Here is a 16,667-nt window from a genome sequence, read left to right on the forward strand (position 1 = left end):
TGTGTCATGTCTTACTGGCATGGAATGTTGAGGTGTTTCTCTTCAGGGTTCTTCTTCTCTGATTGGAGTCCCTTACTTGGATGTTGACTACATTTTAGTTGGATATAATCAAGAGAAGAAATCCACCATAGAAGAACATATTGTATTTGTGGGTCCCCTGTACAAGCAGGTGCTGTGACAACATCACAGCTGAGCGAGCAGGGGTGTGCACAGGGAGATCCCGCGGTCAGGGATAGACCTCCTGCTTTGTGATGCTGGCCCCAGAAGTGGTACACGGGGGAACCACCATGGCCCGCACCCCGTCCATAGCGACATAGATAGTGTGCCCTATAGAACCCAGACAACCGCTGCCAACTCCAAAACCCATTGCCTACAATCTAAGAAAAATACTATTTAAATCGCAGGCTACTATCAATAAATTCCAGTGGAGAGAAGACATGGGAAGGTAGAGAGGTGGTTGTACTTGTGGGACATCAATACAGGACACCTGCATGGTGAACAGGACAACACAAACATGAGCCTTGAGAGAAGGGCCACCTGACTACAAAATGGCTGATTCTATTTATAGGACCCCGCCCTGTGAGGTGTGGGGAAATTATAGCTTGCTGCAGGCCTGCCAGTTGAGAGGTTTGCTTTTTAATAGCACACAACTGCAGTACATCTACCCATCACAAACCACATTCCTGATCTGAGTAGAGAATACAAGGATGAATACCGGAAGTAGGAGTGTGGGAGTTAGGAGAATGTTGGAGAAGCCAGAGCAAGATAGGTGGAGAGGAAGGTAGAGGCGAGATGAGGGAGAGGATGAAGTGGATTGAGGGAGATCAAGTGAACCGGCATAGGAGGAAAATATAAGCAGAGAGGAAGGAGAGGAGAGGCAGAGATGTTGAACTATCTAGACAGGGGCAAAGAGGAAGAGGAAAACAAATAAGGAGAGGAAAAGAAGGGGAGGAGGAGGTGAAAAATCTATGGCGAGAGGAGAAAGAGGTGAAACGACTGAGGAGAGGGGAAGGAGAGGAGGTGTAACATACAAAGGAAGGCAGGATATATGGATATGAAACATCTAAGAAGGAAGGTGAAAGAGGAAGAAGTGATGTATCTAAAGAAGGAAGGAGGGGAGGTGGATGAGGCGAAAAATATAAAGATATGGAATTGAGAGGAAGGTGAAAGATAAGTGTTTGAGACTGGAAGAAGAAGAGGAAGAGAGCAAAATCCTGGAGAGGGAAAGAAGACAGAGGGCCAAGGAAGAGCCTATGGTGATGGTGGAGGAAGAAAAGGCGGTGTAAGAAGAATGTGTGTAGAGTGAGGGAAGGACGGAGAAATGCCAATCCCAATATAAGCAGGAGGAATTTCAAAGAAGAGAGAGGAGAGACAAAAGAATGAGAGCCAGGAAGAAGGAGGGGAATAAAGTGATGTCGAACAAAAGGAGTGGAGCAAGTACATAAAAGAAAAGTAGAAGGGCATATCTCTTTAAGGTGTAGGTGTAAGGAATGATCCTAAGTTGGTTGAAAGGGGCCAGAGAGGAGCAGAAAAAAGAAGTCTAGGTGGACCCCAGACCAGCCTGACATTGATAGGGTGTAATTCCAAGACCATCTAGTAGATGAAAGATGGAGGTACCTTTGTATCCAATGGTTAGTGTAGCGCCTGAAACCTGACCTCCACAGTAGTGCCTGGTAGGTGACTCCAGGGTCGGCAACATGAGGCCCTGGAGACCACTTTACTTGCCAGGAAAGTGTCAGAGACAAGGATTAAATGTTTGGGACACTATAAACACCCAGAGACTCTGAGTGACTGCTTGACTCGCTCAGGATGGGGCCTTAAACTAAGGAAGAGAGGGTAGAGCTGGAGACCACCATAGGGGAAAGCATAGGTTTGGCCAGCTTATCAACCTGATTGTGCCCAACGCCATCACTGTGGTTCAGTCAATAAACTTGACCAAGATAAAGCACCTTGGACTCAAGGCTTCTGTTAATCCCTCAGACATGGCGTGCCCAGTTGTTATGCTAAAATGGTAAATGGCAGCCTGAAAGGGAAGTTAAATACAAGGGGGGTTATGTCACACGGAACCATACCAATATTTGTCATTCATTGTATATAATCGACATCTAATGGTTGATTGGAAAGTAGGCTGGGTCAGAAAAACAAGAAAACCAACATATATTCAATTTTTATTGACATAATGGACATAAATAAACTGTAAACCCAAATGTTCTTAATATAATTCATGAAAAACATCAGGTATTGGTTAAAAAGCACAAAGCATCCTTGGAAACGCAGTCCCTAAAGCGCAACAGTGCAAATAAGCTGTCCAATCTATGCCAATGTATGATAAGAGAGGGACAGAACTCCCCCCACTTCATGTGACATGTCCCCTCTTGTATTTAAGTTCTATTAGCTTCCCCCATGTCCGCGATGAAGGGGATACCCATCTCTCCTGTACAGCCTGAAAGGGAAGGCCACAAAATGTGCGCTTTCCACTATCCAATGACGAGTGATAATTCCCTCTTGATGAGTAAGGGATGGTACGCTGTATCTTGAGTTGTCATTCTGGAACTTGGCCACATTGATATGATATGATAGGTTATTTATAACGCACTTAATACCCAGAGGTTTCTAAGCGTGGACCTGGGGATCGAACCTGTGTTGCTCCGTGTCGTTTTGCTTCCAAGGCGAGCACATTGCCACTGAGCTATCCTCCCAAGACTGGAGGTTGGAGGTACTACTATGTGGTACTAATTTGTAATACACAAATCAAGGAGCTGACTTTACTATAAACCTCACAGCCTCTGTCCTGTATCAAATATTCTGTAGGGTCTGACACAAAGGTAAGAGCAAAGAGTATTACGAGGCTGAGGCAGGTTCGTCATATGCGAGTATGTGGAGGAAGATAGGATGTGTTCTGCAATAGCGCTCTAAGTAAGGCAGACCTAGAACTTGGTTTATTTGCGATTTCAGGACCCCACTTCTTATGAATAGGATCATGTTACTGGCACTGCTTGAGTCTCACTGGTGACTATAAGGACCAAGCCACAACATGTGTGCTCAACAGAACCATTGGCAAGTGGGAAATGGTGTGCTGTAAGCATGTGTTAAAACTGGCATCCACAAACTAGAGTGTGTGATTTGTATGCCTGGCTAGTAGCTTGCAACTTGACATTTGTACCACTAAGGCCATCACATGGATGGGTAAGAGGAGGATTTCATGAGGATGGTGAAGAACTGCTACAGTTGCCCATTGGGACCAAAAGGGAAACTGGCCCACACATCCCAGGACAGGGACACACTACATCAGGACATGCTTCACAGGTATGCTTAGGTGCACCAAATATGGCACAAATAACTGAAAACACAAGCAGGATTGCTCACTCAAGACCAGTCTCACTCAACACGAGGACAGTACCCCGAGATCAGGAGAGGCCAAAACAACATTGGCACAGGCCCAGAGAAGCCTTTTTATTAAGAAGATTCGGCTGAAAACATGTTGTCCTGTTTTGTTAGCTGGGAGGAAAACTCATTGCTTTGCCCATAATATTGAGAATATGTGAGATATTAACTTTTGGACACGTATCTTAACCTCTCAAATTTCTCTGATGTTGGCTACAAGTTGATTTGTAATGTTCCTATTTACTAATAACGAGCTAAGGGAAGTGGTCCTTTTCTTAGTGTGAACGAATCTTGAAGTGCTCCTCCATTCACCGTATGATGACTTTTTTTAAGGGGTTTTTAGTATGATAATGTTATTGTAATTTGAAATGTTTTTCTTCATTGTATATATCATACTTTGTATCTTGTTGTTTTTATCTTTATTTTGTGTGTGTCAGATTGCATTTCTAAACCAGAACACAATAAAAAAAAAAAAATAATAATAATAATAATATTAGTCAACTAGTGTTGATAGGAGCCTGAAAATGAGAATTAATCCCTCTGGCATCAAACCTCCCACGTGCAGGGCCTTCAAGGAGATTGCCATGTACTCAATTGCACAAAACGAAGCTATCACTTGTATTGTTGTTTCTCCAAACATGGTACCAAAGCAGTACCGAATGTTGTCTGAGGTAATATAATTGGCCAATTAGATTTTGGTGGTTCCTCTAATTATCCAATCGGACCTCTTTGCGGAATTTCACACTGTGGACCACCTTTGGAATAATACCATTATTGCACCCCCAGAACTGTGACAGCCGAAAATCCCAACTTTTTGTATACCCCCTTTAGACCACATGTATATGTGGGAAAGGGGAATGATGGTATATAATATAAGTAGGAGGCTGTGCGGCGGTCTCCCCCCGCATATATATGTCGTGTAAAAGGGGTCCAACTAAAAACTAAAAATCGGCATTTTCGAGGTCGCAGTAATGACATAGATTCCTCCCTTTGGTATTTCATCTTTGATTCTATTGCCCATGTCTCCAGTACCTTCTTGAAATGGTTTTGGCAAGTTCTGTGAGAGGGTCATAAAGGGAGAGGAGTTGACCTTTTGTGTCAGTGGCTGCAAATGTTGGTGAACTGTTGGGTTCCCGGGCCTCCCTCCTTTTCCCTCACTTGTTTAGCATCTACCTAAGGTCCCTTGTAACCTTGTTTGGAAGCATAAGGTTGACACATCACAATGGCGATGATACTCAGATTTCCACACTCATGCTGGTGCCCACCGCACAGATGATGCCACGTGAGCCAAGGTAGCATGACTGCAAGACAGGGATGGGAGCAGAATTGAAACATAGGGCTGAGAGGTTCATGTCCAACAGCAAGTGATGATAGGCAGCAAGGGGCAGTCAAACAGGCAACCAGGCCGAATGTCCTGCGCTGTGCAGGGCAGTGATTCCAGTAAGAATCCGCACTTAAGCAGGCAACTCCGGGGCATTTCTGCATTGTCCAGGGGGCTTCAGTAGAAAGCCAGTAGATGGGAAGCAGTAGTGTAAAGTGCAAGGATGTGTTGCTGCTTTGCAAATACCATGTGATTAAGAGCCCTAAGCTGCGGCCTTCCCATTTCATGTTATGCTGTCATAATTATGTCCAGGAGGAATTATTTGGGCCAAACTCAGAGCCATACATTGCGACAGAGTATTCACGGCTCGATGGACCTCCTTAAGTGTTAAGAAGTGTGGGTGTGATATTTGAGTCAAGGTAATGACAGGTGTGGGACAACAAGTTTCTGTAATCAGTGGGTTGAAATGATCAGAATCTTTCCCGCCAGCTAATGTTCAAAGAAAGTAAAGTGTTGACTTACGAATCTAGTATCTTGCACTTGCTCTAGAAATTTGTTTCATGTAGAAACAAAACATCAACTTCGTTTTCAATGGGCAAAACAATACTCCTTAAAAATATACAGCAGAGTGAAGAGATATGAGTTGCACTGTTTTTCCCCAGGTTTGTGGCTGCCATGAACTCTTAACATTGCAATATTGGATATATATTGTTTAACGATGATAGATCAACGAAAAAAAACGATTTCCTAATATTAATAACCACATACATATCATCATTGATATGACAGCATCCACTCATTAAAAGATTCCTTGCGAAATCCCACCTAAAATGTCCATACATTTTTGATAAAAGTTGACCAAATGGTATATAAAATTTACATTATTCTCCTCTAATAATGTTCTCCATAAAAGCAACCGATCATCACAGTGCATCTTGTCATTATAAGAATTCAAGAATGTATGTTTTATTTCACCCAGACTCTCATGTTTAGTGGATTCAATAACCGATTTCCCACAAAGTCTACAATAACGTTCCCGCCTTGGTATGCCCAATTTCGCCCCCGCAATCGCCAGAACCTGAGTCATGTTGAACTTGATCAAGGGGTATTGCCTAACTGTGCTACTATTGCGGAAAGCCTCAATATATTTTGGGGAGTAAAGTGCTCCATTCTATAATAAATGAAAGGACCACTATTAACGTTCGAGGGCAAATACACACAGAACCGCCTCTCTATTTAAGGGGCGGTGTTGATCAGAACAGGCCACAGCCATGACTTGTAAGGGAATAGTTTCTTACCTGTAACTCCATTTCTCCAGCATTGGTATCTTTCATGGATTCACATGCTTAGAATATTCCCCGTCGTCAGACTGGGTCCCTCGGTACACATATATAGCCTTTTCCTATAGGAAAACTTCCGACACTTTTGTGTCCTATCTACGTCCTTTTAGGACCCGCCTACGCACGCTCCGTAGGCCGTCCCAGTATAAGAGGCCCGCCCCCGCAGCTCCCCTTCAGATTACAGCCCCTCCAAAGTAGGAAGGGTTAAACTTATCAAGCAAATACATTGCATTCCGGGGAGGCTGGCGGGCGCATGTGAATCCATGAAAGATACCAATGCTGGAGAAATGGAGTTACAAGTAAGAAACTATTCCCTTCTCCAGCATTGGATCTTTCATGGATTCACATGCTTAGAATAGATTGTATAGCAGTAACACCTGAAACGGCGGTGAGAATGTAATGTAATATACCCTCACCATAATACACAATGCATATGTACAGCAGGAATAAGTTTACTCATATAACCTTACCCACATAAAGTATACTGTCATCAAAAGGTAGAAAACAGACTCTCCACAGCGTGGAGCTTACCTTACTGAAACAGATGGCGCAGGACAGCTCTTCCCATCTGCACCTCGTCCGCATGCTGCCTGGCAAGGCAGTAGTGGCGGGTAAACGTGTGGGGCACTGACCATGCCGCAGCCTGGCATATGTCTGTTAGCGGAATTCCTGCCCATAATGCTGCTGAGGAGGACTTTGATCTTGTAGAATGGGCTCCAGGATGCCCTTGCAGTGGCCTTCCGGCCTTGGAGTGGCAAAACGCAATCGTCGATGAGACCCATCGAGTCACTCCTTGTTTAGAGATTGCTTTTCCCCTCGTCGACGGACCATATGCGATGAATAGTTGTCGAGTAGACCTGAGTTCCTGTGTACGATGTAGGTAAAATTTCAGAGCCCTCTTAACGTCGAAGGTATGAGGAGCTTTTTCTGCTGCCGATGATGGGGTCGCGAAGAAAGTAGGGAGAACAATGGACGAGTGTTTGTGATACACTGTTGGAACTTTTGGGACGAACGTAGGATTAGTTGCCAGGACCTCCTTGTCCTTAAAGAATCTTAAGTATGGCGGGTCTACGACCAGCGCTTGCAGTTCCGAGATTCTCCTAGCTGATGTGATAGCAATTAAGAATGCCAACTTCCACGATATGAATTTCTTGTCCGACGTGGCGATAGGCTCAAAGGGCGGTTTCATTAAGCCTGCCAACACTGTGTTGAGACTCCAAGTTGCAGGGAAATGTTTTACCGGGGGAAAAGTTCGAAATAAACCCCTCATGAAGTGTTTCACAAGTCTGTCGCTGGATAGAGGAGACGACTGTCTCTTCCTCGTGAACCTCGATATGGCCGCCAGGTGCACCTTTATCGATGTGAAGGATAAGCCCCTCTCCGCCAAGAGAAGAAGGTAAGGTAGAACTTGTTCCGGCGTCATCGTCAATGGTTGTAGGCCTTGCTGTCCTCGACACCATTCACAGAACCTCCGCCACTTATAGGTGTAAGATTTGTTGGTAGAAGGGGCTCGAGCCGACTGCAGAATTTTTTGATAATCCTCCAAAACGTCTAAAGCACCGAACTCCGAAAAGTCAGGAGCCAGGCTGCAAGGTTGAGACTGTCCGGGTTGTGATGCCACACCGTGCCTTTGTCCCTGGATAGTAGGTTCGGGACTCTCGGAAACGCTATTGGATGTTACAGCGACAGGTGAAGCAGGTCGGAGAACCACGGTTGCCGCGGCCAGTACGGTGCCACTAGAATTACCTGGCAACTGTATCTGCGTATCCACTGTACTGTCCTCCGTATGAGGGAGAACGGAGGAAAAGCATAAAGGAACATGTCTGTCCATGGGAAGGAGAATGCCTCCCCCATGGAACCCTCCTGAGGCCATCTGCTTGCGAATTGCTCGCATTTCTTGTTGTCCTTGGTTGCGAAAGCGTCCAGGGGGGGGTGACCCCATTTCTCGAACACTTTCATCAGCTGAACTGTATCCAGTTCCCATTCGTGTATCTGGGCCATGCTTCTGCTGAGGGAATCTGCTTGCAAATTCCTCACTTCCGGGAGATGGTGAGCCACGATGGAAATCTCGTGCTTTAATGCCCAATGCCATGTTTTCTGGGCCTCTATGGAAAGAGTTCTCGATCGCGTCCCTCCTTGTTTTCGCAAATAAAACATGGCCGTCGTATTGTCGGTCAGTACTCGTACTCGTGATCCCTTGATGTATGGTAGGAATGCCTTTAAGGCCCATCATACTGCTCTGAGCTCTAACATGTTTATGTGTAGGAGTGACTCCGTTGGAGACCAGCGACCTTGCGTTTGAAGAGTACCCATGGGAGCTCCCATCCGGTTAGGGACGCATCCGTGACTATGGTTCCTGTAGGGGTACACCGTTGTTCAGATTGTGGAAACTATGCCACCACTGAAGGGTCCGAAGCAGCTTGTCGTCGTCGACGGTTATCTTGTCTGACCACGATCCGTGGGCCTGCGTCCACCGGTCCGCGAGGAATTCCTGGACTGGCCTCATGAATAGGTGACAGTTTGCCACCAGATGGATGCAGGATGCCATGGCCCCTAGGACCGAAATGTATTTCCTCACTGAGAGGCTGGTGGTTTGTCGTAGTCGGCTCGCCAGCTGATTGAGTTTTAAGGTTCTGTCGAGAGAAGGCTTCACTAGCCCTAACTGGGTCTCAAACTGTGTCCCCAGGAACACCAACATTCTCGATGGCCGCAGAGAGGATTTTTCGAAGTTTATGGCAAATCCCAGCTGTTGTAGAAGCTGCATGGTGGCTTGCAAACTTGTGTTGGTCGACGCTGGGGAGGATCCCCTTACCAGCCAGTCGTCCAGGTATGGGTATACGTGGTGGCCTTGCTTCCTTAGCCAGGCCGCTACTGGGGCCAGGCATTTTGTGAACGTTCTGGGGGAGGTCTTGAGCCCAAAGGGAAGAACCGTGAACTGGTAGTGAGTCCGCCCTATTACAAATCTCAGGAATTTCCTGTGTTTCCGACACATAGGAATATGGAAGTACGCGTCCTGTAAATCCAGGGACGCTAGAAAATCCCCTTCTTGAACGGCACGGATCACTTCCTGCAGCGTGAGCATTTTGAATTTTAGGCTCTTTAAAGACTTGTTGAGATCGCGTAAGTCTAAAATGGGACGCCATTTGCCGTTCGGCTTTTTTACGACAAAGTATCTTGAGTAGACTCCTTGACCTCTCTGTGATGTTGGAACTAATTCTATCACGCCCTTTGCTAACATGAGTGTTACCTCTTGTTGCAGTATCCTCAGATGGGAATGAGCGGTGAACGCAGGTGGAATGTGCGGAGGGATGTGCTTGAATTGTAGAGAGTACCCGTTCCTTATAGTGTCCAGCACCCATTGATCCATCGTTATTCGTTCCCATTCGTCAACATATGCTGACACCCTTCCCCCCAGAACGGTGTGTTGTCTGTCACTGCTGATCTTTATTTTGCTTGTCTCTCGACGACGATGGATAGGATGGTCTCTTCCTGGACGTCTGGAAGTTCCGGCGTCGGTTTGCCGTTTGGGAACCACGCCTGTATCCCTGGGAGGGGTAAGCCGACCTGCCAAAGGATCTGTCTCCAGATGCAGAGAATCTGGAATTACCTGAAGCCCCTCTAAAGGGACAAAAAGACTTGTAGCTTCGGCCACTCTGGAGGGCACCCAATGAATGTGCCATGTCCGAGTCCTCTTTCATTCCCTTTAGGGCCTCGTCTACCTTCTCTCCGAATAGAAGGTCTCCCTCAAAAGGCATATCTAATACTTTGTATTGTACCTCTGGTCTGAAGTAGGTACACTTAAGCCATGACTGTCGTCGTAATACGACCCCATTATTGACTTGCTTGAAGCCTGACTCAGCGAGGTCCACCGCGATGTTTATTGCGTGATTGGAGGCTTCCTCACCCTCTCGGACAAGTAACATCGCTGCCTTCCTATGCTCCTCCGGAAGATGATCTAGCAACGGCGCTAGCCTGTGCCACATCTTTCTGTCGTATCTGGCTACAATAGCCAGAGAGTTTGCGGCCTTTACTGTGGTTGCTCCCACGTATAGCACTTTTTTGCCAAAGGCATCCTGGCGTCTTGCTTCGTTTTCAGGCGGAGTCGTGCACTTGTGCTGGGCCTTCGCCTTCCTCGCCGCTGCTGCCGTCACCACCGATTCGGGCGTTGGTTGGGAGGATAAACACTTGGGGGTAGACTCTGGAGCCTTAAACTTTTTCTCGAGGCGTCCTTTCACTGCCGGCTCCGAAAAGGGGTAACGCATTATCTGCAACCCCTCCTTCCACACGTGGTCTAGTATTGGTATTGAGAACACAGACCTCCTTCTCTTACCCAGGTGGTCGAACAAAAAACAGTCCTTTTTCTGTTCTTCCTGGGACAAACCAAATTCCTTACACGCCTTCTCCATCATAGAATGGAATGATGCAATGTCGTCCGGAGGGGACTGGTGAGCTGGGCTTCTTCGGGTTTCTAACTCCACCTCTGACTCCCAGGTTGGATCCCTGGAGGGGGATGATGAGATATCTGACATGGCTCCCCTGTCAGACTCCGAATCTGGCAGCTCCCCTTCCTCTTGGGGTGCCAGTGCTGAGATTGGCGTGCGTAAATGCGTCGGTGGACGGGACGGGCCCGGCTCATCGACGGGTGACTGTGGCAGGTTTGCCTGAGGTAGTCTCTAGGAGGGAGGGCCGGGGGTAGGTGAGGTGAGTGCGGGGCAGCTCCCCTCTCAATTTAGTGATAAAAAAGGCTAACAATATTCTGCAAAATGTAATTGGCAAAATGAATTTGGGCAAACCTCATAGATGCCATGAAATGTATGTCTGCGTGCACATGTTTTTTTTTGGTTTTTGTTGTTTTAATTGTACAAAACAATTTTTACAAACGAAAAGAAGCAGTCTCGAAGTCCATCCTCTGAAATAAGTTCGCGTTTACTGAGTGACCACTACGATCATTTTTGCTTCGTACATGTTTAAATCCACAGACCCATGGCCATCAGGGACCACAGAATGGCGAGGTCTCCAGCATATTTATTTCTTTATTTATTTCTTTATACATTTGTAGCAGCACTCTAAACGGATGGGCATCGAGGTGCTCGTTGCAGTACAATGTATTAATTCAATCAACAGACAGAGAGGTAAGAGCCAGGCGCCCGGAGGCGGACATTTCAGCAGCTCCCTGTGTGTAGAGCCATGTTGTCAGGTGTCTACGGAAGGACGAGTAAGACTGCTCAGATCTCCGAGCAGGTGGCATATATAGCTCTGTCCTAACACCCTAATCCTGGAGCGACCAACCACAATCGGATTGGTGGTACACTAGCTCATTAACACCGTCGGCATCTCATTGGGAAGTTGCAGAAAGCGACTCTGGGATTATGTGTACACGTGTGGTTAGGACGGTGGCCAGAACTCAGCCTTGCAGAAACATTCTCTGCATGTCAACACTACACCCACTCCGCCGACCAATCGTGCACCAGCGTCGGCCTCCTCGTATCGCAATGAACTTGGCCTGGCATTGGAGCAATGGGGTGTTTAAAGATTAACCCAGTGGAGAGATGATGCAGGTGAGGAAGCACAGTCTACCGCCCTTCGGGACCACGGGAACAGCCATTGTATCCCCATACCCACAACATCTATTTCCCCCTGCTCACAACCCCCGTACACCTTCCTGTCGTGACCCCTCATCGTGCCTGGCTCAATGACAGGGAAGTAAAATGTGGGCGGGAGAGTGGGGGGGTGAACCGGATCCCACGGGGAAGGGGTGGGGTGCTTCAAATATTTGCCTTTCCTCGTTCCACGTCTACCTCTGAGGTTTGCTTTCTTCTTGGTGCGGCGCGTGCATACTCCCAGGAAGGGGCAGAGCCAGCCTCAACATTTTGGCGTGATGGGTGCTAGGGGACAGTTTTAAAAAGCGGGGCAGGGGCGAGGCCATTACTGATAACCTCACACCAAATGCCCACTCCAAGAACGTGCCTTTGTTTTCTGCACTCTGGCCGTGGTACACATGCACACGCTGTCTTTCTGCTCCCAAATGCCCTGAACGAGTAGCAAAACAAGTGGAGTCCAGGGGGTCAGTGTTGATGATGTGCTGGGAATCGTACAGGGCACATTCTCGAGGTGATGTGAGGTGACTACAGGCACCCGGTTTCTCAGCAACCCTGTACCAGCATCTCGTGAGGAAATCTATGCTTGCTGCAGGTAGCTCCAGCAGGTGCATTAACCCATTGGGCTGTCGATCGTCCCTAGAGACTTAATACGATTGTGCCTTCCTTTGGCCCATTATATTTATGTTTCACCCCAATTCAGAATATTTATTTTCACAAAAAGATGCTGGTCAATCAATCACTCAGGTGTGAGCCACTATAAGCCAAGGAGGGCAGTTACATCTTGGGCGTCATCGTTATACGTGGGCAGGGCACTCTGCCAGTGCACACGTATCACAGCTGCGTCTGCACTCTGCTCTCTGAGGTGAGGCTCTCGACTGGGCAGGCTGTAGGATCCCCTTCCCCACCGGTTCCCCGGGTTGGGAGTCGCGGCAGAGTGATGCTTTCTACCTGCAGCTTCCTCGGTGGCACTGGCTGGCTCTGCCGCTGCTCGCAGGCGCCCCACACTGTGGCAGAAATTCAGGGGACCCCGTTGTAGATTTCAGGAGATTAATTTCCTTAGTTAATCTCCCAGGGTTGTGTGAGTGGGGTGGTCTGGCTCGTGGTAGGACTATTGGTCATAAAAGCCAGGCTCATAACCTCTTCAGCCCACTGGTTGCCCGCTGAAAGTGGCCAGGGTGCACCAGTCTTGCTCCTTGTGTAACCATTTGATTGTAAGCTGGATGGGCACTTGCGCAATGTGAATGGCACCAGGCCTAGTAGAACGTTATTTCGTCACCCTTCTGTTTCCCCCTACTTGTCTTGTCGCGCCTAGAAACACTTGTGTACAGGCGCATTATAAATTCCACATCATATCATGGTGGTGTGTGTGCTCTGGCGGTAGTTGCTGGGATTGTTGTGCAGTCTGGTCATAGCCATTCAGCCAATGACTGCATAATTCCTTGTCAGAGGAAGGGGTCCCATTGTGTTGTTAATATATTGCTATATATGTTGTGTTTTGAATAAAGGCAGCCAAGGCACTCTCCCAAACATGGGTCTCATTACGAGTTTGGCGGAATTCTGCCAGTAAATCACCCAGCATAACACCAGATGGAATTAACGTTACCGCCTCTGGGCCTGTGGGTTTACCACAGGATTACAAGTGGTGGCAGCCGGTGTAAATCCCCATTAATGAAGTCCATAGGACCCCTTTGGGTATTTATGGATTTGCAATGAGGCCCTTTGTGTTTTAATTGATGATTATGAGTTGTACTGATGTGCGGATATATAATGGATGGACCATGTTTTAAGTGGGATAAAGAAATCAAGGGGTACCCCAATGAGTAATGGAACAGTATTTGGGGAGCAGGGTCTTAGAAATATCTGGCATGGCATAGCAGATGCACCCTTTCACACTTGGCATGAAAGAGAACAACATCTATTTAAAGGGGCGCGTTAAATATGATACAATTAATCCGCAGCCAACACATGGACTGAAACCAAAATATTCTTTAATGTCATTTTTCGGCTTCCTCCATAGTATCATTTTCTCTACAGCCAGAGCTCTTGTGATCCAATGTATCGCTTACATTTCACATTTCGGAAAGTCCTTGATTGGAATCAGTTCTTTGCAAGAGAATCCATGATTCTTATGTATTAATTAATTGTCACCAATCTTCACTGACAGGCGAGACAGTGGTGTTGAACGCATGAGAAAGAATGCTGGGATACAGAGAGCCAGCCCTCCTGCCCACCTCCCAGGGCAGCAGATGAATGGAGGGGGCAGTGCTCCAAAGCTTGGGGAAAGGGAACGGGCACGATCATGCAAAGCCCAGAATTTCAAAGGGCATAGAATGTGCAGCTACCATTCCTTGCTGTATTGACCTGGAATGTAATATGATATAATATTCACCATTTGTAAAACGATCACTTCTCTAAATGCATGGGCTGCCAAAGAGTGACATGCATAACAATGTACCTTTTTTTACTTTGGGCTATTAGGTTGGCGCTTATGCCACCTATAAGCTAATACTGTTGCATTAGAGTACAGATAGGGTGGAATGGCATGTGAGGTGGGACACATGAGGTGGGACACACAGCTTGTAGGTGTTGTTTGGTTATTTGCCCACCCATTGACTGCCCATGGTCATGCTAATCCCTATGGCCATTGCCACCAACTTCGGGCCCCTCGCTGCCCAAAACACACCCTCCTGGGATCTCTCTGGTTTTTCAAGCCATACTGTCAAACTCTGAACTGGAAATGCCTGCAAGTGTGTTTTCAAAGCAGTCTCCTGAGAGCTAATGACTTATTTGCAGCTGTAAATATACCACTGGTGTAATTAATGAGCCTCACCAGATCTGCATCCATCCACTCGATTTATAAGCACTATGCGTGTCCTTCGCTGCAGTCCTGCTAAAATCAAGCATTGGTAAAGCCAGCAGTTTTGGCTTGTGTATGCGTTAGGCATTTGTCAGTTATAAAATGCCCAGGTACTCGCACCATTTTGCTCCTACTACCAACAAAGGCCAGTTATCATTATGGCAGTGACTGGCCTCAGGCACGGACTGGCGTACAGGGCAATAGGCCCATGGCCGAAACAAAAACTTAAAATGCTGGTGTGGGCCAGCTTTTCTGATCAAAGTGGGCCACTTGTTTGGGCCAGTGTGGGCCAGTTTGATGAGTTACTTCACTATGCGGCTAACAGTTTTGACCAGTGTTGCTGAATAAATATTCTTTAAAATGTTGTATTTGAATCACATTTTATCAAAAACCTCCCCCTTGGGTACTATTAAAACAGCGTCACAAAAGGAATGAATTCCCATTTGCAACTGTGGGACACTTTTTCATTAGTGCCCGAGACAATTTTATGGCCAGTCCGACCCTGCCTGGCCTACACAAAATGAGTACATGTTTGCTCCAGCGTGCATTTTGCAAGTTGAATACCCCGACAAGGGAAACTGAGCCCTTCAACCTTTTGAGGTCGATAAAGTGAGTACCATTAAGTAGGACAGTAAAACACCTTGTAATACAGTGCAGAGAAGCACGAAATCCCTGGCATATACCGCTAAATGAGAACACATGTTATTATTATTGTTTCCTGTCTTACACTGACACCCTGTGAGCGTGAGTACCCCATTTCTGCTGGCCCTCCGGAGGCAAGCCTGGCATGGAAGGCAGTAACCCCCACCCCTCCTAAGCACATATGAGCGAATCCTCACCCTCCCTACCAATCTTGCAGAAGCACCAGTTTGTCGGGGAAACTCCTGATAGCTTGCCCCTGCCAACCAGCACCTGCTGTAGCCAGTCACTGAGTGTCACCCTGCCAGCTGAAGCATAGCAACTGGCTTGCCCAGACAGTGGGGGATCTGAGACAGGGGCGGGTGAGAGAAATACAGTCAAGCCCCTTTAAGCTCACTATAACGTTGCAGCAAAGAAACCTATGCAAGGACACCCGCATGAGTCATACGTGTGTTATCGGGGACACAGGCACGCAGAGGTGCACTAGGTAGCTCGGTGTGAAATGTGCCTGTTGCAGAAATCAGTGTGTCGTCTGAAAGTGCTAGTTAACATTTTAAAAAGATGCATCAGTGGGTTAACGCACACGGTGCGGATGTCTGTGTATAGCCTACAGGTCTAGTGTTGGAAGTCTGCAGGGGGCGACACGTCCCTTTATAAGCGCGAGACTGACAACTAGAACAGGAGTAGATATTAGTAACAGCTGTTAAAGGGGCGCAGTTTCTGGCGAATGCTGGATGTCACGTCTATGTATTTGTTTTGTGTGAGAGTTTGTAATTGAAAATAAATAAAAAAAAAGATAAGTAATATTAATATTATACTGTTTACTTGAAAAACAAGAGCATGCTCTCAATATCGATTAAAAGCATAGATGTTCTTACCAGATTTTTCTGAGTTATCATTTTGTCCAGCTTTTTGGCAATCGTGAGCAGCTCCTCGTGTTGACCCATGTCTAGATGCTGGCTTCACCGGTTCTCAGGATATGAGATGTGTACAAACACTGGTGGACGTGGTCAGAGACTCGCCCCTTCGTGCTCTGCCTGCAAGATGGCACTTAATAGAAACAGGTGGCGAGTGAGGGTCGACTGAGAGGGGCTTCCGAGTCCGATTGGCGGGAGAGAGAGTAAAAACACGGGACGCAAACACCGCCGCGACAAGGCGTGGCACGATGGAAATAGAGTCGAGGGGGGAGTGTCCGGCTATACATAGCACCCAGGGCTTCCGGGGCCAGCGGCTACAGGTGCAGTGCAGGCGCTCGCTGCACCCCCCACCCAGCGTGCCAACAAGCTGCACACGCTGGACCTAGGCCAAGGGGAAGCCAGACCGACTGAACCAGGGCAGACCGCATCTGAATGAAAAACGCACTTTATATGTCAAAGAAGTTAGTAGCGAATTACGTCAGGACAGTTTTGGTAGGTCTTTTCTTTTTAAAGTATTTTTTCTGGGAAGTCTCTGGCTTTGCGCTCAAATGCAGTGTTATGTGATTGTCAATTATACTGCTCACAGCTGCCATTGCAAGGCTTTAAGAG

The 16,667-nt window shown here is 47.1% G+C and overlaps 1 protein-coding gene across 6 annotated transcripts in view; it reads right to left on the minus strand.

Annotated features, from left to right (window-relative positions):
• Nucleotides 1-16,367, minus strand: part of LOC138503325 (transcription elongation factor A protein 3-like) — a 305,734-nt gene extending 289,367 nt beyond the window's left edge. For 3 of the 6 annotated variants that reach the window (XM_069622954.1, XM_069622956.1, XM_069622955.1), the window contains exon 1: nucleotides 16,020-16,367. In XM_069622954.1, coding sequence (XP_069479055.1) covers nucleotides 16,020-16,088 — 69 coding nt within the window. In that variant the 5' untranslated portion in view covers nucleotides 16,089-16,367. The remainder of the gene's footprint in view (nucleotides 1-16,019) is intronic. The other 3 variants (XR_011279617.1, XM_069622953.1, XM_069622957.1) reach the window with 2 other exon arrangements.
• Nucleotides 16,368-16,667: the final 300 nt, after the last annotated feature.

The sequence above is a fragment of the Ambystoma mexicanum genome, chromosome 11 (genome assembly GCF_040938575.1).
Source record: "Ambystoma mexicanum isolate Mex_15411 chromosome 11, UKY_AmexF1_1, whole genome shotgun sequence".
NCBI classification, from domain to species: domain Eukaryota; kingdom Metazoa; phylum Chordata; class Amphibia; order Caudata; family Ambystomatidae; genus Ambystoma; species Ambystoma mexicanum.